This window comes from Pelobates fuscus, chromosome 4, assembly GCF_036172605.1.
Source record: "Pelobates fuscus isolate aPelFus1 chromosome 4, aPelFus1.pri, whole genome shotgun sequence".
Taxonomy (NCBI): Eukaryota; Metazoa; Chordata; class Amphibia; order Anura; family Pelobatidae; genus Pelobates; species Pelobates fuscus.
Genome location: NC_086320.1, coordinates 276444792 through 276470914, shown reverse-complemented (window position 1 = coordinate 276470914; position 26123 = coordinate 276444792). Strand labels below are relative to the sequence as shown.

Genomic DNA, 26123 nt, shown 5'->3' with positions numbered 1-26123 from the left:
CAAGGTAACCAATCTGGCGAATTTCAATGTGAAAAAAACTGAAAAATGTAACACGCTATATTTGACCCTGTAACTTCCTAAAACACCATAAAACCTGTACTTAGGGGGTACTGTTTTACACGTGAGACATTGCTGAATACATATATGTGTATTTTATTGCAGTAAAAGCTAACAGTATTATGACATTCACAGTTAAAATGTCATGCAGAACTAACATAATAACACAATTTCTTAATTTCTCACGTTTTGTTTTATATTTTATTCATATTAAATTATGTTTCTCCTGAATAAAATGATATATAATAAGTGTGGGTGCACTTAATATGAAAGAGGTGAATTACGGTTGAACAAACATATAGTCAAATTCCAAGTTTTGTTTACGTTTTATTTTGATCACAACATGTACATTTGGCTCAGTCCTTAAAGGGTTAAATATGGTTTACACTACTAAGTGGTGTTTATGAATAGCAGGACATTCAACTAATTGCTACTTTCTGTGACAGCTATCACAGCTATTGTATTGCTTTTGAAAATAGTAGCAATATTCTAAACATATGATAAATATATTGATTTGATTGCAATCTATGCTACAAGTTAAACTAGCACATTGAATGAAGGAGAAGCACATTTGTAACTAAACGCCAAATAAATAATGAATACAGAAAATTAGTTAATGCAAAATGTGTCATGTTTGCTGCTAGAGTGTAATCTCTGTGTACATTCTTTTAGTCAAACACTGAAAAAGTGCTTGTTATTTATAGGCATACAAATATCCAGTGACTTTGATGGTGACTGCAGACTTACCGTAAGATGTGGTTTTCGAGAGAAAAATCATTTAGCAAATGTATTTTCAGCCATTTATAAACAATTACATTACATCAATGCATTGCTCTAGTCAGGCACCGTTGTATTCACTAGTGATAGTCAGTGAAATGTGGATCACACTGTATGCATTATGGGATGCATTCTAATACAGACACTCTTCACTTACAGAACGGGTTCTGTTCCTACATCCCGGTCGTAGAACGGATTGGTCGATAAGTGAGGAGTTAAGGGATTCCCTGCTCTGCTGAGTTCTTCTATGTTCGGGGAAATGTCCCTGAACATAGACGAACACAACAGAGCAGGGAATCCCTCTAATCTATGTTCAGGGAAATTTCCCCGAACATAGATTAAGGGATACCCGCTCTGGTGCGCATGACTGTGTTCAGGGACATTTCCCCGAACATAGAAGAACGCAGCCGAACAGGGAATCCCTCTAATTCCCACGACTTAAAACAGGTAGGTCGCAAAACGAGGACCACCTATTTATGGACATTATTTCCTCAAGTCCCTAAAATCATACATGCTCTTCAAGTTCTGCAGCTTGGCTGATACACCTTCTTTTTGTCCAGCACCAACTTTCTTCTCTATAAGATGAGCATTGTTCAATCAGATTCCTCTCACGAACCGATAACCTTTACTCATTCTGTTGGGACGAAATTCAGTGATTTTGCTGACGACCTATCTGTATGACAAGACGTACAAATAACGAATAAAGCAATGCGAGAACACAGGAGGAGAGGTGCGTATTTGGGGAAAATGTCTTTGACCACAGGAAATGGAGCAGACTAAAGCTCCTCCTTTGTTAAAGAAGGTCAAGTGTAGGAAAAATACATAAGACAAAGAAGTGCCTACTTTGTCTTATGTTTTAAAGAAATCTTAATCAAATAGGAAGAAGAACAGATCCTGAGAGAGGAAGAGAAGAGGAAGCAAAAGGTAAGCTTGGCTTGACAGTCCCAGTTTAACAAGAAGAACCTTCAGAAGACTGCTTAAGAAATGTGTTTGCATAGCCATTGAATACATTTGTATTTACTCTCATGGACACCTGTGGGTGGCATGAGGATGGAAAGTTAGTGTGATCTATTAAAATTTGTTGGACTTCCACTGGGCATTAATATGTAGTGATTGTGTAATCTACAATCCAATTTGTAGATATAAATCCAGATCTTGTCACCTATGACAACATTGTGGCTATGTATGGAAAGTATGAAATCTTCACAGCTGTGCAGTGTATTTGTATAAAAAATTAGAATAAAATAAATAAAAATGTCAGCAGCAGTAACAGAAACTGAATTGGTTTCATGCAAACCAAGTGCTTTCTCAACAATTCCTCAGGAGAGTGAGTGTTCACCAACTAATAATAATAATAATAATAATACCCTTTCATAATAATAATTACCCTTTACACCACCAATGGGGTTACATTTGAATCACTCATCATGCCTTCATGAGTCTAAAGACCCTTCATAATTTTTGGGAATGAGGGACTGTCTTGAGATACAGGGGCAGTCACTGGGTGCTTACATTAATCATAGTTTAATTTAAAGGGGGACTATCTTTGGATCCCTCTGCTACTTTTAGAAAACGAGTAACTTAATTGTAATGCTGTGGTTTATTGCTGTCTGCTGAAGAGCTGGGTTGATTTGAGCATGTCAACCCAGACTGAGGGTAGATAGACAGACATGAGCTTGTAGGAAAGCTGATCTAGAACATGTGAACCAAAACAGCTAAATGGCAAAACATATCTAAATTTGAAACTTCTATGGGGGGGATTGCTATGCAGTAACTATAGATAAATAACAGATGCTAGCCCTTAATCACAGTTATTGTAATTAGATGCCTCCATGTTAAAAGGACACTATAGGCACTGACACCACTTCATCTCATTGAAGTGGTCTGGTCTGTGTCCCTGTTCCCTCAGCACTTCAAAAGTACTTTTTTTATTTGACATAATGTGCTTTGCCCCATATGTCTCATGATATTCCTCTTTAATCTCTGCACAGATGAAGTACTGTCTGAAAATTTCTTGGACTACAAAAACCGAGGTGTGAATGGCTCCCACAGAGGTCAGATTGTCTGGAAGATTGATGCCAGCTCTTATTTTGTGGAACGTAAGTACTTCTGCAGAATTAATACTTTTAATGAATATGAATTTAAATCACTGGAAAGAAAATAGCACAATCAAAACATTGGGTGTCTTATTAGCATCGCTGTATGATGTATGCTCGTGTATGTGTGTTACTGTGATTGATTTTTGTGTCTCTGTGTGAGTAGCTGTATGTGATGTGTGTAGATTGCACTTTTATCTATGTAGGCTGGTGGTGCAGTAATCATGGCTCCTCTCCCTGATGGTCTGGTGGGGCTGTGATGCTGCTCTTTGATGGTCCGCTAGGTAGAGCTTTTGGTTGGCACTTCAGTCATTATGGATCCCTTTATTTAACCGCTAGAGAGCACTTAAAGTGATCTGCATTCATTCTAGGTGCAAACCACACAATCCTCTACACAGCCCTGATGTTCCTCTAGGAGCATTCACCCTAGGCGAACGCCTTGCTTTACTTATTCTGCCATCTGCATGGGCCAGTGTGTGTGCCTGTATGAGTCAGTGAGTGTGTCTGCATGGGTCAGTGTGTCTGTCTGCATGGGTCAATGAGTGTTTCTGCATGGGTCTGTGTGTGTTTGTCTGCATGGGTCAGTGTTTGTCTGTCTGCATGGGTCAGTGTTTGTCTGTCTGCATGGGTCAGTGTTTGTCTGTCTGCATGGGTCAGTGAGTGTGTCTGCATGGGTCAGTGTGTGTGTCTGCATGGGTCAGTGTGTGCATTGGTCAGTGAGTGTCTGTGTATCTTATTGGCTCAGTATGAATGTCTGCATAGACCAGTCTGTGTGTGTTCTTGTGTGTGTACATGAGCAAATGAGAGTGTGTGTGTGTATATATATATATATATATATATATATATATATATACACACACACACACACAAAGAATCCATATGCCTGCACTCCAGGGTGTCTTGATATATCAGGCCCAGTGCTGGTCTGCACAGTTATACAGAAATATAGGAAAAAATAGCACTCCAGGGACTTATAAATATTGTGAAATTAAAACTTTTATTCAGCAGATGCTTGCCAACAAAAAAAATCAACGTTTCAGTTCTCACGCAAACGTTCTGTTTTCATTTGGTATCAGCGGTGGACAGGGCCAAATTTACCCCAAGGTAAATATAAGAGGGAGGTGCATTGAGGAAACTAGCCTTGGGGTAAATTTGACCCTGTCCACCACTGATACCAAATGAAAGCAGACGAGCAAGCACGTTACCATCAACGCACAGATCCAATGATATTCAGGGCCGCTTTGCCTGATATACTCCCAAGTAAATAGTATTAGTGTGTATTTATTTTATTTGTTTTAATAGATTTAATACCCCTCTCTAATTATTAGATTATAGTTTAATACAATGAAGTTTACACATATAATTAGTCTTAAGTTATAATTACTTCCAAATTATTGAGTTTATTCCTTTGTTTGTCTGCTGATTACCAAATGCTATTGTTGTCTTTCGTACCCTGTGGATAGCAGTGAGTCATGTTTTCTACATATGAGTATTTTGCTCTTTCACAGTGTGTGAACTGATAAAAGAAGTGCAGTGTCTCTACATTTTAACAGTGGCTTGCATCGCGTGAGAGCATCTTATCACCTGATAAACCATAGCAATAAAAATATAACTTATAAAAGGCAAATTTTCTTTTTTATTTTAGGCTCCTGTACTTGTCGAGGATTCCAAATCAGATAATCATTGACCCAAATTTTCAATGGATAAATCTTCGAATTATCTAAATGCAAAATTAGGAGGGCTTGACAGTTTAGAGAGCTTTTGATAAAAAAACTGTATTAAGGCTCTGTGTTGCCTTGGGATACAGTACAGACCTGTCTCTTTCAATGTTTTTCATCTTTTTAAGCAATCGCTGTTTAGGGAAATTGCAGATATACATGCATATCATTTAGATTCCTCATAAAATCAAAAGGGCCTGTAACTTGAACAATCCCTTTTACCAGTTGTGAATCAATGTATTTAATGGTGGTTCATACATCATTTCCAAAGTAAAAAAAAGAAAACTAGTTTGATGCAAGCGTATCTGAGACGGAATATTTTTCAGATTATAGCTAAGATTACCTTAACTACAATTCAGGGCTACAAACATTGAGCAGAACCAAAAGAGATCTCCCTGCAGCCATTGGGAGCAGCTCACTAAAGGAGCACTAAAGTCACCTAGACCACTTCATCTCAATAAAGTGGTCTGAGTGCTTTGGTCCATTGTAGAAATGGCAAAGTTTACATTGCACCGTTAAATCACCTCTAGTGGTTGTTTTCCTGACAGCCTTGCCTAGAATAAAGACTCTTCCTCCTCCAGACCAAGTAAAATTAAGTCAGGTATTTTAATCCTGCTGATAGTGGGGTGGACAGAAGGGAAAACGCTAGTCCTAAAATAGCAGTTGTTATCACCAGAACTATAGTTTCAATTTAAATGTGGTTACTGCCATCAATATGTCTTAATTCTACAGTGGATATTGAATGCATCCATTTTTCTAGGCCACCACAAAAGCCAAATTTTCAATCATGTTTTATAGTATGGCGTATGGCATTCATACTGTATTTTGCTCTAGTATTTATGATAGTGAATCTGTCCAGAGTTTGCCACCATTCTTTATATGGCAAAATTATGTGAGGAAAGCTATGGGTTTGTAAGTAGCTAAAACAAGGGCTGCCTTTTAATTGAGCATGGATGAGAATGTGTTTGGAAGTGTGGTTTGGGAAATCTTTCACCTGGGCAATTCCTTCCTACCTCCACCAGTTTAAGAGTTATGCATTGTGACGGAGGCTGCTCTGATAAAAAATGTTTTAATTCTTTATTTTTCCATGCAAGAGAGGTACAATCATGCTTGAGGTGCCATTACAACATGCAAAGGCTTATCAAGAAGGATACTTTTTAGGCACAGAGAAACTGCACATTTTTTTTTTTTTAAACAAGTTGAGAGGGAGTACATCATAAGATATAAAACATCATTGGTAGACATAGCATGCCTAGCTGTCTGACAGTATAGTTAGTCAATATAGGTATTCTAAGTAGAGCTGTACTTATTTTGTTGCGACCAGTTTGGGGTAATAACTAGGTCGGCCTTGAGTCCTGAGACATATTAGTGTGAAGCCAAGCGACTTAGTAGTGAGTTAGATTGCCCCGGACTATGCATAGCTAAATTACACAGGCATATAATCGGTATGTTTTACAGACTAGCAAGGTTATAAGTGCAACATTTATCTGTATGAACTGGCTAGCGTTTTCTTACGCTTTTAAGACAAGCTAGGCATATTTCTGTATGTACACATGCTGAAACAAATATTAAAACAAGGTTAACAGGCTAATAATGAAGGTGTCTACACTGGCAGAGCATGGACCTCTGTGGTAGCATAGTGTGATTCAGACTAGGGCTAGGCTAAACAAGAGTGCAATAAATTGTGACTAGGAGAGTCTGCCGTTGGTATGGGAGGGCACCAAAGAAGCAGGTGTATGGCCTCACGGCATTTAGCCCACTCCTGTCATAGGATGGGTGCTGTCCCGGTCTGGGAAGGAATTCCAGTCCTGTGCCTCGTTGCTCCACCAACCTTGGGTTGTGACAGTGCTCATATCACCAATCCCATCACTCCCATTAGGGGCTGTGGTCTGTCCTCGCGGCTCTTTAGGGGGTTGCTTATGGTTGCTTGTGGTGTAGGTCTGGTGGTGAGGCTGCGGGTTGTGTCTAGCTGATTTTCCCGGTTGTGACCGGGGATTTGGGATGGCTGCTGGGCTTTGCTGGGCGGATTCTTCGGCTCTGGGTTTGTTTATGAGGCATCCGCTGCTTCCCTGGTGGCCTTACTGCAGCGTGGCATCGCCCAGGAATCTCGGGCTGCCCAGTTGTTAGCTGTAAGGTTGGCTCTGGCTGGACTCCAGTAGGCTTGTGCCAGCGTGCAGCTAGTGTGGACCAGAATTTTGCAAACAGGGCGTCCAGTTTCTCCTGCAGGTTCATTTATTTAGGTCGAGGTGGTGAGTAACACGAGGCGTCCTCTATCTTGGTCAAGGCAGGTGGGTAGTCCCCAGTGTATGTTGGCGGGAGCTCCACCAGTGAGACTCCGTTGGTAGTTGGCGGGATAACCCCCACCGGCTGGGAGGGGGGGGGAGAAGTTGCATGCTGGTCCTCCCGGTATGAGCTTGATAGCAGGCAGAGGGATCGTCCGCCTCCCTCTCCCGCGCAGCTAGTAGGCCTCAAACTCCTCTCCGGGGTTGCTTGCCGCTCACGGTCAGAAATGCCCCTGGTTTATGCGCTGCGGATGTTTCCCGACACCATGGTGTCAAGGGAGGTAAGATTTGGGTCGTGGATTTGCAAATATTTCTTCTTTGAGAGCCAGATTGCACAGAGCTCTCGATGTGTGCTACTGTTCCATGCCGGTGCCAGGCTCCGCCTCACCTGCTCTGATAATTACTCAAAGTATAACTCCCCCTAAAATAGCATAATCACTCTCTCTGACTCTTTCTCCTGTTCCACTTACCCCCCCATGAAGCAAAGTGTTCTATTTTTAATCCCTTGGACTGTTTTACAGCAATCAGTAATCGCCTGGAAATCTATAGGACAAGTACAAGGCGACTTCCTGGTACAACTTACACCTATTGCCGCTCAGTTACCCCATCCCCCAGGAGAGTGCTAATTGAAGAGTAGATGCAGAAGATGAAGAGCAATCGAAGCGCACCAAGTACCAGTGGGAGCCCTTTTTTCCAGAGTCAGGAGGACTTTTTTTTGAGGACTGATAGTTAGCCAGTGGCAGCCTGGAACTCACCAAGAGTCATCTAGTGTATGGGGCTATAACATGTCAGCACTTTTTGGTCCAGCAGCACTCAAAATATATACCTTGGGCACTATGTTGTTCAGTTACAGGGCCAAAGAGGGACCTATTTTAGTTTTTACAGTTCGAATTTTGATAGCTGTAGTTGATATACCTATTCCACATTGTAGAGCTTTGTAGGAATTGACAGTTCAAATTACACCATAAATGCAAGTAGACACACCATAGGGTATGTTATATGATATAGCACAAGCCTTATTTTACAGTCATTTTAGCACCAATTTTTTTATTTTTATTTTATTATTTTTGCATTTTGTTTTATATGCATGCTGCAATTTAGCGGGTTTTTTTTGTAAACTTTATGTGGGTTACTGTAATAAAATCACTTGTGCTCAGCTATGTCTCCAAAGGACAGAACTACCCTTTTGGCATACCAGTTTGTCTGAAAATACAGGACTGTATTAGTAATCTGCTGCAGTTTTGTTTTTGTGTGTGTGTGTGTGTGTTTTTTAAATAGCAAATTGAAGATGGATCTATGGTACATTTTAGGGCATCTTAGTAGCCCACATATTTAAATGACTGCATAAATGAATATTGTTTGCAAATGTGGTCACCATGGGGACTCTAATTCACGTTATATATTATTGAGCAGACATTTTTTTCACCATTGTACTTCAAATGTTATGGTATTAATTTTTATGCTTTAATTTGTACATGCTTATTGTATTGTTGCTATCCCAAACAATATTCCTTTGCAAAGTATCAATCCTTATGCTATCCCTAATTTTAAACGAATCCCTAATCCTAACCCAAACCCCAATCCAATGCCTAACACTAAATACAACCATAATCCTAACCTTAATTCTAACCTTATTTTCAATCCCTAGCAATAGTGTTAGAAGGATTTCCTTTGCTGATGTCAGCAGAGGAATTCCCTTGCTGGCCTAATCCTAATCCTAATTGAACCCTAATCTTAATTTTAAACGTAATTCTAAACCAGTGCTAAACAAAAAACAAATCCTTACTATAATGCTAATCCCATGGGTTTCCCTCTGCTAATAGCAGTACTGATATTAGCAGAGGGAATTCTAACTATAACAGTAGAGATTGGTTTGTCATCTACTGCCCATTTTCAGCATGGCAGGAATATCCCTGTCATGAGGGAAAAACTATTAGCTATTAACTATTAACTATTGCTATTACACTGTAATTGGTATTGGGCAACTTGCACGCCCTGCATCGATCAAAACTCCCTCCACCCACTAAAGCAACAATACTACTGACCTGGCGTAGCAACAAATTCCCATCTCTGACCTGCTGGGTGGCTAGAGTGGAGGAGATAATGCAGTTTGATAGTATGTCGGTAACAACTGAGGTCTAAACGCAGCGTTACATGACCCGCTTGTTTTATTGGGGGGATTACCTATCATCACCTGAAGCGTTGACCTTCCTCACAGTTTATAAGTCCTATATGATCGGGTGAGGCCCATTTAAAATGTGGATCTAATTACTAGGCAGAACCCCTTTTTTTTTTTTAGAGGGGGATTCCCTCATGGTTTTTAGGTTTTTATTTTTTTTCTTACCCTCTTTCTTCCTCTAATTCCCTCTCCCGTTCTTCCTTCTTTTTCATTCTCCTAGTATTTCACCATAAATGTATATTTCATTGGCAAATTTTTATGCCAACCTTTTTTCTACACTACGCCAAACTACCAATGTTCCCTGGAGTCTCCTCTGCCGCCCCTGAAGGTGGATTATGTTCATGCTATTGTCTTGGTCTACTCTTGATGAGTCACATTTGTAAACAGTTGGGCGGCAATATGTTAACACCATCATGTTTGCTTAATGGCAAATTTTTATGAGGCTTTATTGTACTGGCATACTGTGTCGGATTTGATGTACTATTTGTGATTATCCATTCAATAAATGCTGATTTAAAGCAAAACTCCCTCACCCCCAACTACATGTCTTAACGTGCATGGGAACCAATAGCCTTTTAGAGATATCCAAGATATGTTCTTTTTTTGCCAGCTTACTGTATCTTACAGTTGACATGTGTAATTAGGTAGACAACTCCAGGCACCCAGACCACTTCTACCCATTGGAGTGGTCTGGGTGCCAACTCCCTCTACCCTTAACCCTGCAACTGGAAATATTGCAGTTTTCAGCATGCGCATTAGGTCTCCCCCGCCACCGGCCGCGCATGCGCAATAGGTCTCCCCCGCTGGATGACGTCGGCTGGGGAGGAGCGTGGACGGATCCTGAACCAGCGCCGAGGGACATCGGCGCTGGATAAAGGTAAGTCACTGAAGGGGTTTTAACCCCTTCAGCCACCTGGCATGGGGGGTGGGAGGGATTGTTTTCCTGGCACTGGAGTGTCCCTTTAATAATGTGGGCAATTTTGAAAACATGTTCATTAGTTCTTGAATGAAAAGTCATTTACTTAGTTACAAAACACAGCATTTACATCTGCGTCTTCTCCACTTGTACATACTCTTAAAGTTTAGCCAGATAAGGTTAGGTGATTTACAAGTACAACGATCAATATCACCAGAGGAAATCAAGGAACCTAAACTACATTCCTTACACAAAATACATAAAATCCTCTCAGGTATAAGTCCTCTATAAAATCTATCCCGTTTTTAGATATTTTTAGATATTTTTAGATATTTGAAATATAAAATATGAACAATACACCAAATTCCCTGCTGAGCTAAGACAAAAAAACAGGACTTCTGTCATTCCAATTATGGGACTACCTATAGGGATTCCATACTTCTATTTTTAGCAGTATTATTGCCTATAGTGATGGTAATTCATTTGTAACCCCTATCTCTCAACCATTCCTTCTTTAAAGGAACACTTTAGTGTTAGAGATACAAAAATGTATTCCTAACACTAAAGTTACCCTCTGCACCTGTGCGCCCCATCTCGCCATCCATAAAAGGTTTCAGTCACTTACCTGATTCCAGTGCGATGTCCCTAGTTTGTTCACTCTATTCCTCTGCCGACGTCAGCCGATGTGGGGGTAATGCGCATGTGCAGCGAGCGCCATGCACGCATTACGCCTTTCCCATAGGAAAGCATTATATCAATGTTCTCCTGTGGGGTATTGCTTGAAGACATGAAGAAACCCCCACTACCTCAAAGGAGGTTGCTGTATGAAGGCAAACAAAAACAAAAAAACACATTAAACAAAAACTAATTGTGGAACAAAAGGAAATCCAAAGCAACATAAATTGCTGAACATCAAATGGAAGGCAAGACAAATAATAAAGATAAATAAATAAACAGTGTGTAAACCCAAAATATGATACATGGAAGAAGATAAGGAATACACATCCAAGTAACCCCAAAACACCCAGCCCCCAACTTAACACATTCCAAGTTTTTTTGCAAATGTTTACTTTCTCATAAAAAAAAACTTTACAATTGGCTGGAGATGAATATCCACCTACTTCAAGAGTCCCTTGGATCCTGGGTGAAAAAAAGATTTGGACCCCTGCGTGGGCTTTGGCAATAGAGACATCCTAATTTACCAACTCCAATAGAGAAAATTCACTCGTAGGATCATGCAGTAGCTTGACATAAGTAGACTTATCCAAGAGTGGTCTCAGAGCCTCTGAGACAAACCTATCCCTTTCTACATCAGCCATATTGCCTCCTCTGTACTATTGTTTCACTGCTATATTCTTATTAGACATTAGGCTCTTTGAAGCCATGTTTTCATCCACTGAGAAATTATCCTTAGGATGAGGATTAGGACATTTAGCCAACTTTACCATACCATCCTCTATCATCTTTTAAAAAAACATGTTCAACAGTTCTACAAATATGAGTTGAAATAAAATCAGAGGAGTTCTTAAATGGATATTCCAGTCCAGACCCATAAACTTAAAAGTGATTTATTTATTTTTGAGTAGTAGAGTGTCCCTTTTAGGTTAAGGAAGGCATGAGTTCTGAGAGGCATAGGGTCAGCCACAGTAGACACTAAAGCTAAGCACTCCAAATCTAAAATAAGGCAATATTCTGTTAAATGAAAAATGTGCTGATCATTCTGGATAGCTGATAAATCAAAATACTCTAGAATATTGTTAATTGCCCCAATATTTCTTAAATGGCCCTTACTCCTGCTACAAAGTGATAGAAATAGAGGCACAGCTTAGATTGCAGATAAGTCCATTCATCTTTCCATACATTGTGCTATAGATTCCTCAAGCTTCTTTACAATAAATTGGTTGGGATATGGACTGCAGTTAAATCTGGGTACTGTAGGCAGAAATCTAAGGCAGTAGGTATATATTACACAGCAGCTACGGGATCGCATTTCTTCAATTCATGTACATTTTCTTAATACAGTTTAACACAGGCAACGAATACCCAGAATATCCCTTTAGCAATAAATTCAGAATAGTGAGTTCAAGTGGCTGTATCCTGAGTGCTGTGTTAGAGAAACATAAGAATATAGTAAAGCCACTTGTTTTGATGGAATTGCATGTTTATATGACCGCACAGCACTATTCCTACCTCTGTTAATCTCAGGCAATTACAATCAGTCTTCTTACATAAAACTGAATGTTTGAGGGAGAGGGGGTTACATTTATCAGTAACTGATGACGAGTTCTCAAAAGAAATAAAAGAACACAGTATATGGGGGATTTGCCATGCTGAGTAAAATGCTTTTGACAAAGGACTGTGCTTTGAGACATAATATTCAAGATCTCTCTACTCAAAATGGAATTATAAAGGAAAAATCTGTCAAAGGAGGGGGATTGCTGGAGAAACAAAATATTTCTACCACTAAAATGTGAAAACGGATACTATTGTTATGGGCATATGCAAAAATGACAAGTTTTTAGAATGAAAAGTATTTCTTAAACTGTGTACTTTGTTTTAAGAGATTTTGCACACTGACAAGTTGTTAGAAATGGGACATATTGTTTTTCATACAATGTTTCTTTAATAAATTACCTCTTAACCCGTATTCAGTGAATATGGGGTTTAGACTTTAGGATGCCTCTTGGCCTAGTTTAGTGGAACACCCAAAATCAGGGAATTTCCCACGTCGTGTCCAACCTTAAGTTTTACTCCAAACATAGATAAGATGTTCTCATGTAAAATGACCAGATCACGGCCTCAAAGTTTTTGGTCATGTTAGGTTAGTAGTGTCTTCTGTAATAAAATCTACATGCACTTTTGTAGATATTAAAGGGAAATGCATCACTTCGAGACAACTGTCTCATTAAAAAGCTTTAGCTTTGAATCTAACCAATCAGTGTCCTATCCCTAGGAATCCTGGAAAAGTGCATTGGGCATGCCTGACAGTGTTATACACGTGCAGTTGTTCTCTTCACCTTGCAGCATCTTGACAGGGGAGAAGAGAGGGAGTTTGATCTGTGTGATTCATGCAAAGCATGCTCCGGTGTCAGGTTTTTCTCTCCTGCTACTGCACAATGATGCCCAGTTTCTGTCATTAGTGGACTCGTCTGAAACTGAAATAGGTGGGTAAGAGTCAGGGAAGGGGGGTTGACGCTGAAGAAACTCCTCTAGCTGTGAGGTATAAAGAACACTGCAATCTGACCACGTTTATAGTAAATTTATAAATGTTTATTACATAATGCAAAGTTTTTCTTGTCTTTTTAGGTTTGTATATTTGTTTAAAAGTGTTTGCTTGCTGATTTAAAAATATATATACATTTTCAAGTGGTGCATGTCCCTTTAAAAGCACAGATAATTATTTTACCTTTCATCATTGTGTAAGTGAACTAAGAGCTATTCTAAGTCTGTGAGGAGTTAACAAAAGTCATTTGAGACTCTTCACTTCAACAGTTCTATAAGACTACTGTCAGTCTTATTAGGATCCGAAATCCATAAAATAGGATTGTTTCTTTTATTTTACCCAATCTGAGTGTGGTAAATTGTATCCCTACCACTTTCCATAAGATGGCAAGCAGAGAACGATAAATACCATTATCAAGAACATTGCTTTGCTCAGAGCTATACCACGTTATTTTGATATATGACCCTCTATTGCATATCCCCTATAATAAAGTATACTTGTCTAACACATCATGAATACATGTTTCATTTTATCCAATAGAATGTGGCAGATCTATGGGAACAAGAAGTTATTTTCTTCAAAGAAAATTCAGTTATATTTATTTCCATTTTCAATCGTGAACATCAAAGAAGTAGAGCAGATTTGATGTGCTGTTACATGACATCTCCTTCAGGCATTATCTGCATTTTCCTTTTAAAATGCCGTACATTGGAAAAATATAAAATGAAGTAATGCAGATTTTGTTCTACAAAACAAAGGTTTCACATTGAGCAAGGGACATTTAAAGGAACATCGGCTAAAAAAAAAAATCATGGGTCAACCTCCACAGAAGCAAGTAAAGCCAGCAGGCACGTTTCATTGGTAATACTCCCGTTTTATATCTTTGCACCACGTTTTAGAATATAACACCTTTACAATAAGTAGTCTAAGAAATGGTGGCCAAGGGCAACATTGACCCATGTCTACATCATTTGATATACCTCACACTGCAACGTGATTGGCTGGATTTAGTGACAGCCTCGTAGAGCACCAAATCTCAAAGCAAATCTGCAAACGAGAACCTACCGTATAAACTTTTGGTATTCCATTTGCCCACTGGACAATAGATTTTAAGGTATTTTCATAGTTTTCATAGTTCATAAACAGATTTATTATGGCTGGTAAGAGAAGTGGCAATGTCACTCCCTTAGAATTGGGAATTTTGAACCCTGGTCAGACAAACTCAGCAGAAGGGTGAATAAACTTTTCAGTTACTTACCTGGGTCCAGCGGCATTGTCTCAGGTCTGCCATCTTTCTATTTGGCTGCGCTCGCATTAGGACAGTCCCAAAGCAAAGCATTGCACGCTCTGCATGGGGACGTCCATCATCAGTTAGGCGACCAAAAGTACCTCTAGTGGCTTTCTACATTATGAGCACAAAAAGATATCTCTACCTAGAAGAAGTAATTCTCTATAATTCACTTGTCAATTAGATTTTATGCTTTGCTACATTATAAATATATATAACACAAGATCTGTCATCAATGCTCCGCTATTACATTTGACTATCATTCTCTGGATGATAATTATTTAATCTGTGATATTATTGAGAATAGTACTGTGAATATATATTATATAAGTATATAAGTATTCAGGGAAAGAAAAATAATGCTTACAAATTCTTATATTTTTTCCTAGAAATTATTAATATTAATGGGTATAATTTCTTAGAAATGTTCATTGGATTAAACTGAAAAAAACATTTCCCAATCACTCTTTAGATTTCAATAACAAACGTATTATGTTGTTTCTATTTAATTATCTCCAGGTTGTAGACTAAGGAAAAGGGATACAATCCAATGACTTTTTAACAGTAAATGAATAAATATGGATTACTTTATTCAGTGATATTTTAATGTTTTACCAGCCTACCGTGAGAGTTAGTGTGTCATAAACCCTGTTCCCACATTTTTCACATGGATCGCCGATTCGGCACACTGCTCGTTTTTCTTCTGCTTCTCTTCCTGGTGTTTCTGATGTCATCACGGCAATCTGCAATGCCCCCTTATGTTTTGGGTTTATGGCCATGAGACAAATGCCTTTTGGGGGGAATCACTGTCCTGTTGTGGTTTCCGCTTAGATCACAATAGTGCTATATATTTGTCTGATTTTTATGTTTTGTTTTTTTTACTTGGCATCCCTTAACTTTTCTCCTCTCTGGTATCCTTGACCAGGCTTTGTATCTCGCTCCCCTGATTTCTGGCTCCTTTTGTACCTGGCTATACTTTGACTACTCCTTTTTCTGATTACATTTACCTAGTGTCAGGACTTATCTTTCCGATCAACTCCGTTCTGACAATTCCGGGTATGCGGAGCAGTCCCCGCCCCCTTCTCTGACGCGGCTCTCTCAAGCCTTATAGAGAAACCGCGTCAGTTTCAAAATTGCTTAGTGATTTGAGTTAGGTTACTTCTGCATTCATATTGCCGGCTAAGCTCCTCTTCGTTAATTCTTGTGTACCGACCTCTTGGACTGTTTAAACGGATTCCCTGCCTTCTCCTCTCCTTTGATCTCGGACTGAATATTGGACTTTCCTGCTCTCTCCAACCCCGAAGACCCGGACTGAAAGAAGTTATTCTCTATCTTGGCTCAAACTAAACTACCTTTGGAAGATTACTCCCATCAAACTCTAAGTATACAATTAGTAATTCTCTGGGAATTGCTTTGCTAATGAACTCTAACCTGATTACTAATACTCTCCTACTAAAACTCTGTTACCAATATCTCTGCTACAGTTGCTAGTGTTTTCTGCTTTTCACTAATCACCTGCAATATCCACGAATCCTTAAAGCTACAGTAACTGTCCTTAATTGTAGGATTTCTTTCCTATCTTCAATCACGCTCTGTTAAAGTAAAAAGGAACTTTCAAATCTGCAGTTGTGTTCCACATCAATTCTACTTGTGGCATAACACCTAGTCATTCTAAGGACTGGTAATACATTCCAGGTTTACTGTTCTAGGGTACTTATACTCTATGTGTTAGGATGGTACTTTGTGACAGTTTGTAGACATGTTTCTTCAATTATTTCTTTATGCAGCATGGGACTTAAATTAATGACTCATCATGTCATTGCTGCAAATAATGATTGTATAGATAGGCATTGTGTAAATGCATAATGTTTATTTTTCTGAAAATTATATCTCTGGGTGGGTTCACTGACTTAACGAATCAGGAAGACGATATGGAGTCTGATCAGTGTTTCAGGTTTCTCTTTCACAATGGTATGTTTTTTTTTGTCATTAGTGGGCTGGTCAGAAATTGAGAAAGGTGATTATAATGGATTGGAGGGGGGGGGGGGGGTAGGCTGCAGAATCTCCCCTAGCTAAGAGGCATTCTCAGTAATGCAACCTGACCAAGTTTATAGTAAGTTTATAAACATTTCTTACATACTTTTTAAAGTTTTTCTTGCTATTTTGGTTTGTATAGTTTTTTCAAAGTGTTTACTTGCTGGTTTAAAAAAAAAAATGTAAAGTAACGCATGCCCTTTTAATAGCAGCTAAGTGCACTTCGCAAATTCTGGCTTTTATATGTCAAAGGCAGAATTTTTACTTCCTCGTTGGTTGTATTTGAAAAGTCCGACTTGCGCTTGCAACTACGATGGACATCTCTCTCCTCCACTGGATACACACATGCCATGGCTGAGCACACATCCACTTGGTGTCACGGTAATATATCCCCACACGCAAGAATAGTCCAGATAGTCTAGAGGCAAGAAAACAAGATACGTCTTACCGGACCTTAGAATGGCCGGACTTAGACGAGTACAAGAAAAGACAAAGTCCAGAACAAGCCGAGGTCAAGGGAACAGAGAGACAGCGTAAAGTAGAACAAGCCAAGGACTGGTACACAGGAGAGCAAACCGGCGGACTAGGCAAGCAAGGATAAAGAGAAAGCGGAGTCAGGAAGAAAGCCAAGGTCAAGCACAAAAAAAACAACTGAACGATACAAGCACTAAAGGGAACTGAACAGAAACCACGATAGGGCAAGGTACTAAGGAACAGGTGAGTATAAATACCCTAGAGTTCACTTTGATTGGCCCCTGTCATATCCACGCCCCCAAAACGTGAGTGTATGGGAAATGTGGCATGACAGGGGCCAATGGGAGACCGTTTCAAATTTCGGCTCCCACTGTCCCTTTAAGAGCGCACCCGAGACACGCGGCGCGCTCTTAGAGTCAGGCGGGACACGGCCCGCCTTCCTGATTTCGCAGTTGGATGAGCCGCGCGCGGCTCTTGCAGAAGCAGGACCGTGCGCGGCGATAACAGAGGACCCCGGCCGGCCTCTGGAGAGGGTAAGTACAGCTACCCTTGGCAGCTCACTAGGTCACACGGATTGGTTCACAAAATTCAACTTATTGATCAGTGGTGAGTGGACCTGCGACTTTGGGATAAACTACTTATCATGCAAACTCTTGCTGGCCATATAAATGACCGTGAATAAATGATAGGCTTCTGATAGGTGAGCCTTTTCCTGGCCGGTGAGATATCTGCTTATTGCTAAAAAAAAAAAAAAAAAAAAAAAAAAGTGCAAGTGCAAGCCAGGGGAAGCATTGTGTCTGTGCTGGTCCCTGCTTACGAAATCTTTAATCTGCTGATTTTTGCCTAGTACTCCAAATTTTGTGTCAAAAGTCATACATGTGAATAATTGACAATCCTGCATCACCGGTCAATGCATTATCACTAAAGTGCACAATTGATGCTCTGTTCCCATGGTGAATGGACCACTGTAAAGACTATGAATAGTATATGTGCTTGGGCGCAGTGTCTCCCATCCCACAGACTCATTAGACAGACGAAGCAGGACCCATGAAGTCAAGAGTTGATAAGTCAGATTTGGCAAGCAATCTGATATTGTATGGAACACAGGTTAAAGAGTGGTATAACTGCATTTGTGAATATTAGTAAAACCATCTTATGTATTATTTTTGACATAGAGCATCAATCAGCATGTATTTTTAAAAGGGGAGAACAATATCTTTCACTCAGTTTACCTTGGTTAATATATTCTCCGAATGTCAGAATGTGTCCTGAAGGAACTTGTGGGAAGTCTTGCATTGTTTTCTACCCTCTTATCTCAGCTAAAATGTTATGGTGGAGGTTGAGAGTAAACTAACCATTTTTTTCTTGGATGCATGGTTAGAAAACACTGGTCCACATTCCGTAGCATTTCTGATATTTCCAGATCACTCTTCTGGGATCATCTGAATAGGAGAATAAGCTTGATATGTCTATCTGGCAGTATGCCATATGTAATAATATCTAAATAGCCTTTTGTGTTTCACACTTGTGTAATGAAAAGGAAGATCCACATAGTTCATTGCTGTCCAAGGTCAGAGAAGATAAGATTAATTAGTAACATCGGTATAAAATAAAAGTGTTACCAATGATGAAATACAAGATGTATTAACATCATTGCAATATTTATGAGCTCCAAATGATGTCTCATTGTGTCTTAATGTACCACTTGATTCAATCTGTAAATTGAAGAGTAAGATATTAATATCATATGAACATCTTTTTACAAAGTTATGGGTATGCACACTCCTTCCTGCATCTTCTTCTTTGCTTTTCTATTGGTAATCTATATTGTATATGCTCTCCTCTTTTAAATAAAAATAAAACACATATTTATGATTTGCTTATAAATAAATAATTAATAACAGCACCATGTATGTTAAGAATCTCAACGTGTTGAAAACAATGTAGTGCAGTAAGTGCACCCTATCATTCATTAAAGGACCACTATAGGCACCCAGACCACTTCAGCTTAATGAAGTGGTCTAGGTGCCAGGTCCACCTAGGATTAACCCTTTCTGCTCTAAACATAGCAGTTTCAGAGAAACTGCTATGTTTAGAAATGGGTTAATCCAGCCTCTAGTGGCGGTCTCATTGACAGCCGCTAGAGGCGCTTCCGTGCTTCTCACTATGATTTTCACAGTGAGAAGATGCCAGCGTCCATAGGAAAGCATTTGTAGCAATGCTTTCCTATGAGACTGGCTGAATGCGCACGCGGCTCCTGCCGCGCATGCGCATTCAGCCAATGACGTCCAAAGGAGGAGGAGAGTCTCCAGCACCGAGGGAGCCCGGCGCTGGAAAAGGTAAGTGTTTAACCCCTTCCTCTCCATCCAGCCCGGCGGGAGTGGGACCCTGAGGGTGGGGGCACCCTCAGGGCACTATAGTGCCAGGAAAACAAGTATGTTTTCCTGGCACTATAGTGGTCCTTCAAACTCTATTGAAATAACGAGTTAAAAGGTACAGATGAACAAATCATATGACAATATATGCCATCCACTGATATAACATTTAGGAATTTGTTTAAAGCTTAGATTTTCCCATATTTCACAGCAGCATGAACAGATTGTCATGGAGTGATGGTGTTTAGTGATGTACCGAACTGTTCGCTGGCGAATAGTTCCCGGCGAACATAGCGTGTTCGCGTTCGCCACCGCGGGCGAACACATGGGCGGTTCGATCCGCCCCCTATTCGTCATCATTGAGCAAACTTTGACCCTGTGCCTCACGGTCAGCAGACACATTCCAGCAAATCAGCAGCAGACCCTCCCTTCCACACCCTCCCTCCCAGCATCCATTTTAGATTCATTCTGAAGCTGCATGCTTAGTGAGAGGAGGGAAAGGGTAGCTGCTGCTGATTAGATAGGGAAATTGATAGCTAGGCTAGGGTATTCAGTGTCCACTACAGTCCTGAAGGACTCATCTGATCTCTGCTGTAAGAACAGCACCCCAAAAAGCCCTTTTTAGGGCTAGAACATCAGTCTGCTATTTTTTTTCTGTGTAATGTAATTGCAGTTGCCTGCCTGACAGCTTCTGTGTCAGACTCAGTGGATGCTGTGCCCATTTGCACAGTGCCACCACTCATATCTGTTGTCACAATAGCTTAAGCTTTACATAAAGAAAAAAAAAATTAACTGTAAAAGATTGAAGAGCAGTTAGTTGTCTGCCAGCTTCTCTGTCAGGCTCAGTGGATGCTGTGCCCATTTGCCCAGTCAGTGCCACCACTCATATCTGTTGTCACAATAGCTTAAGCTTTACATTAAAAAAAACAAAAAAAAATTTCACTGTAATAGAAGAGCAGTTAGTTTTCTGCAAGCGTCTGGGTGTCAGGCCTCCTTCAGCGTGTTCTCTGCAGACCCCTGCCTGTGTACTTTGACAGTTGCCACTCATATCTGGTGTCTCTGTAGCGTGCTTTTACAAAGAAAAAAAGGTTTCCAGTGTAAGCTAATAGCAGTCAGTGTCCTTAAAGCAGGTGTGTCAGGCCTTCAGCCTGTGCTCTGCAGACCTGTGCCAGTGCACATTGCCACTCATATCTGGTGTCTCTGTAGCGTGCTTTTACAAAGAAAAAAAGGTTTCCAGTGTAAGCTAATAGCAGTCAGTGTCCTTAAAGCGGGTGTGTCAGGCCTTCAGCCTGTGCTCTGCAGACCTGTGCCAGTGCACATTGCCACTCATATCTGGTGTCTCTGTAGCGTGCTTTTACAAAGAAAAAAAGGTTTCCAGTGTAAGCTAATAGCAGTCAGTGTCCTTAAAGCGGGTGTGTTAGGCCTACAGCGTGTGCTCTGCAGAACTGTGCCAGTGCACATGGCCACTCATATCTGGTGTCACAATAGCGTGCATTTAAAACCAAAAAACTTTTTTCACTGTTATAGATTGAATAGCAGTTACTTGTCTTCAAGCGGGTGTGTCAGGCCTACAGCCTGTGCTCTGCAGACCTGTGCCAGTGCACATTGCCACTTATATCTGGTGTCTCTATAGCGTGCTTTTACAAAAAAAAGGTTTCCAGTTTAAGCTAATAGCAGTCAGTGTCCTTAAAGCGGGTGTGTCAGGCCTTCAGCTTGTGCTCTGCAGAACTGTGCCAGTGCACATTGCCACTCATAGCTGGTGTCTCTGTAGCGTGCTTTTACAAAGAAAAAAAGGTTTTCATTGTAAGCTAATAGCAGTCAGTGTCCTTAAAGCGGGTGTGTCAGGCCTACAGCGTGTGCTCTGCAGAACTGTGCCAGTGCACATTGCCACTCATATCTTGTGTCTCTGTAGCGTGCTTTTACAAAGAAAAAAAGTTTTCCAGTGTAAGCTAATAGCAGTCAGTGTCCTTAAAGCGGGTGTGTCAGGCCTTCAGCCTGTGCTCTGCAGACCTGTGCCAGTGCACATTGCCACTCATATCTGGTGTCACAATAGCGTGCATTTAAAACCAAAAAACTTTTTTCACTGTTAGATTGAATAGCAGTTACTTGTCTTCAAGCGGGTGTGTCAGGCCTACAGCCTGTGCTCTGCAGACCTGTGCCAGTGCACATTGCCACTCATATCTGGTGTCTCTATAGCGTGCTTTTACAAAGAAAAAAAGGTTTCCAGTTTAAGCTAATAGCAGTCAGTGTCCTTAAAGCGGGTGTGTCAGGCCTTCAGCGTGTGCTCTGCAGAACTGTGCCAGTGCACATTGCCACTCATAGCTGGTGTCTCTGTAGCGTTCTTTTACAAAGAAAAAAAGGTTTCCAGTGTAAGCTAATAGCAGTCAGTGTCCTTAAAGCGGGTGTGTCAGGCCTACAGCGTGTGCTCTGCAGAACTGTGCCAGTGCAGATTGCCACTCATATCTGGTGTCACAATAGCGTGCATTTAAAACCAAAAAACTTTTTTCACTGTTATAGATTGAATAGCAGTTACTTGTCTTCAAGCGGGTGTGTCAGGCCTACAGCCTGTGCTCTGCAGACCTGTGCCAGTGCACATTGCCACTTATATCTGGTGTCTCTATAGCGTGCTTTTACAAAGAAAAAAAGGTTTCCAGTTTAAGCTAATAGCAGTCAGTGTCCTTAAAGCGGGTGTGTCAGGCCTTCAGCTTGTGCTCTGCAGAACTGTGCCAGTGCACATTGCCACTCATAGCTGGTGTCTCTGTAGCGTGCTTTTACAAAGAAAAAAAGGTTTCCATTGTAAGCTAATAGCAGTCAGTGTCCTTAAAGCGGGTGTGTCAGGCCTACAGCGTGTGCTCTGCAGAACTGTGCCAGTGCACATTGCCATTCATATCTGGTGTCTCTGTAGCGTGCTTTTACAAAGAAAAAAAGTTTTCCAGTGTAAGCTAATAGCAGTCAGTGTCCTTAAAGCGGGTGTGTCAGGCCTTCAGCCTGTGCTCTGCAGACCTGTGCCAGTGCACATTGCCACTCATATCTGGTGTCTCTGTAGCGTGCTTTTACAAAGAAAAAAAGGTTTCCAGTGTAAGCTAATAGCAGTCAGTGTCCTTAAAGCGGTTGTGTTAGGCCTACAGCGTGTGCTCTGCAGAACTGTGCCAGTGCACATTGCCACTCATATCTGGTGTCACAATAGCGTGCATTTAAAACCAAAAAACTTTTTTCACTGTTATAGATTGAATAGCAGTTACTTGTCTTCAAGCGGGTGTGTCAGGCCTACAGCCTGTGCTCTGCAGACCTGTGCCAGTGCACATTGCCACTCATATCTGGTGTCTCTATAGCGTGCTTTTACAAAGAAAAAAAGGTTTCCAGTTTAAGCTAATAGCAGTCAGTGTCCTTAAAGCGGGTGTGTCAGGCCTTCAGCGTGTGCTCTGCAGAACTGTGCCAGTGCACATTGCCACTCATAGCTGGTGTCTCTGTAGCGTGCTTTTACAAAGAAAAAAAGTTTTCCAGTGTAAGCTAATAGCAGTCAGTGTCCTTAAAGCGGGTGTGTCAGGCCTACAGCGTGTGCTCTGCAGAACTGTGCCAGTGCACATTGCCACTCATATCTGGTGTCACAATAGCGTGCATTTAAAACCAAAAAACTTTTTTCACTGTTATAGATTGAATAGCAGTTACTTGTCTTCAAGCGGGTGTGTCAGGCCTACAGCCTGTGCTCTGCAGACCTGTGCCAGTGCACATTGCCACTCATATCTGGTGTCTCTATAGCTACAAATGTTGTAGCCTGTTGAACGAGGTGACCTTGCTCGGGTCCCAGGTGTGCGGTTCCTAAAATCGCTGCCATATACACGTCCACTGATAGGAGACGCAACAGGTATTAAACTGATAAGCATAATACTAAACACACCACTCCTATCTGGTGGCACATTAGATTGCACGCGCAGTGACCCAAATGTGAAGTAGGAGGACGGACCAAGCATATTCTTCCATCTCCCTGTTACACAAATCACTGCCATATCCATATAAGTTGTACATGATATCCAGGATAGTTTTCCAGGGACAAATATTGTAGCCTGTTGAACGAGGTGACCTTGCTCGGGTCCCAGGTGTGCGGTTCCTAAAATCGCTGCTATATACACGTCCACTTATAGGAGACGCAACAGGTATTAAACTGATAAGAATAATACTAAACACACCACTCCTATCTGGTGGCACATTAGATTGCACGCGCAGTGACCCAAATTTGAAGTAGGAGGACCGACCAAGCATCTTCTTCCATCTCCCTGTTACAAAAATCGCTGCCATATCCATATAAGTTGTACATGATGTCCAGGATAGTTTTCCAGGGACAAATGTTGTAGCCTGTTGAACGAGGTGACCTTGCTCGGGTTCCAGGTGTGCGGTTCCTAAAATCGCTGCCATATACACGTCCACTGATAGGAGACGCAACAGGTATTATTAAACTGATAAGAATAATACTAAACACACCACTCCTATATCGGGTGGCACATTAGATTGCACGCGCAGTGACCCAAATGTGAAGAAGGAGGACCGACCAAGCATCTTCTTCCATCTCCCTGTTACAAAAATCGCTGCCATATCCATATAAGTTGTACATGATGTCCAGGATAGTTTTCCAGGGACAAATGTTGTAGCCTGTTGAACGAGGTGACCTTGCTCGGGTCCCAGGTGTGCAGTTCCTAAAATCGCTGCCATATACACGTCCACTGATAGGAGACGCAACAGGTATTAAACTGATAAGAATAGTACACCACTCCTATCAGTAGGTCCCCCCCATTGTGATTTATGCCCCCCACCCACCGCGCAGGGGTGGGGGCCGGGGGGAGGACAGTAGGTCCCCCACCTTATCCTTATTTACTGAATATTCCCCTGTATAACAATGTTTGGCATTTAGTGAATATTACCCATTCTGCTCTGTGTCAGTGCGTATCAGGGATCCTTAGGATAGGTGTCAATCCATATCTGCCAAGTGACCCTTTGTAGGGGGAACAGTCCCTATTCTGCTCTGTGTCAGTGTGTATCAGGGGCTTTGAGGACTGGTGTCAATCCATACCTGCCAAGTGACCATATGTAAGGGGAACAGTCCCTATTCTGCTCTGTGTCCGTGTGCATCAGGGGCTCTGAGGACAGGTGTCAATCCATATGTCAAGGTGTCAATATGTCATATCTCAGGTGTCAATCCATATCCATTGCGATTTAGGAATGTTAGGTGATTTCTGCCCTTTATGGATTAAAACCAGACTCTGCATCAACTGTGTAATTTTCCATGGGAGTTTTGCCATGGATCCCCCTCCGGCATGCCACAGTCAAGGTGTTAGTCCCCTTCAAACAACTTTTCCATCACTTTTGTGGCCAGAAAGAGTCCCTGTGGGTTTTAAAATTCGCCTGCCCATTGAAGTCAATGGCGGTTCGCCCGGTTCGCCGGTTCGCGAACGTTTGCGGAAGTTCGCGTTCGCCGTTCGCGAACTGAAAATTCATCACTAATGGTGTTTTACAATGTTCAGTGCCTTGAAAACAAAATTATTAGAATTGTGTCTCCATCACTACATTCCAGGAAACCTGTGCTCATGAAACATAACAAATAGGCTCTCTAGCCCTCTCTAAATGTGCTCATTCCATGCTCAAAGTTTAATATTCTAATTTTCTAAAACTAATTTACACGCTTTATTTATTTATTCTATTCAGGCCCCATTTTACATTTATGTGAGCGAATCCATGTCTTTCCTATGATTCAGTTTTAAATATGTGGACAAAATGTTTCTGACATCGGGTCGCTCTCAGTAATGTTTATTTCTCCTGTATTTTCATGTCCATTTGGGTGCTATTCTTGTATTTTCTAAAATCAGCTGAATTTCCATATGATTTGGCTATTCACAAACAACCAAACTATTTAATCTATGGGAACTGTATATATTATTTAAGATGGAAATCTACAGGAAATTCTTGCAGGAAAGTCTACATAAATGTTTGTACTCTCTGTCATTGTTCAATTTGGGGTTCAGTAAATTTAAAACTGTGCATGTTATGTCAGTTACCCCATATATATTAGTTATATTACTACATAACCATAAAACCATGTAACAAATACAAACATGCCCTTACCCATTCTGAATGCTAATGTTTTTAGAAAGAGTCACATTACATCTATCTATCTCTCTATCTGTCTCTCTATTTATTTATCTCTCTCTATTTCTATCTCTATCTCTCTCTCTCTCTATCTCTCTATCTTTCGCTCTATTTATTTCTCTCTCTATCTATCTATCTTTATCTCTCTCACTCTTTATCTCTCTCACTCTTTATCTCTCTCACTCTTTATCTCTCTAGTTATTTCTCTTTCTCTTTACCTATATATATATCTCTCTATATCTATCTTTATATCTCTCTATTTATTTATCTATCACTCTACCTACCTATCTACCTACCTATCTATCTCTATCTATTTATCTTCTTATCTATCTATCTATCTCTCTATCCCCAGTTTTAGCGAGAACACTTCTTATCTTGTCACATCATGGTCCATTCATGTTCTGCCTATACAGCTTCCACAATGTTTTAGTGCCAGAGATGTTGAGAAGGTATTGTGTCTGGGATGTTAATCCATACCTAGCCAGTGACCTGTGAAATGAAAGTCAACGGTGACTCAAAGTATATGAGATCAATGTATCAAAGGTAACAGCATTGTGTTAGTAACT

At 40.7% G+C, this 26123-nt stretch overlaps 1 protein-coding gene across 1 annotated transcript in view; it reads left to right on the top strand.

Moving 5' to 3' along the window:
• HECW1 (HECT, C2 and WW domain containing E3 ubiquitin protein ligase 1) overlaps positions 1 to 26123 on the top strand; it is a 319149-nt gene that overhangs the window by 149155 nt on the left and 143871 nt on the right. The window contains exon 3 of the mRNA XM_063452127.1: positions 2826 to 2933. Within this exon, the coding sequence (XP_063308197.1) occupies positions 2826 to 2933 (108 nt within the window). The remainder of the gene's footprint in view (positions 1 to 2825; positions 2934 to 26123) is intronic.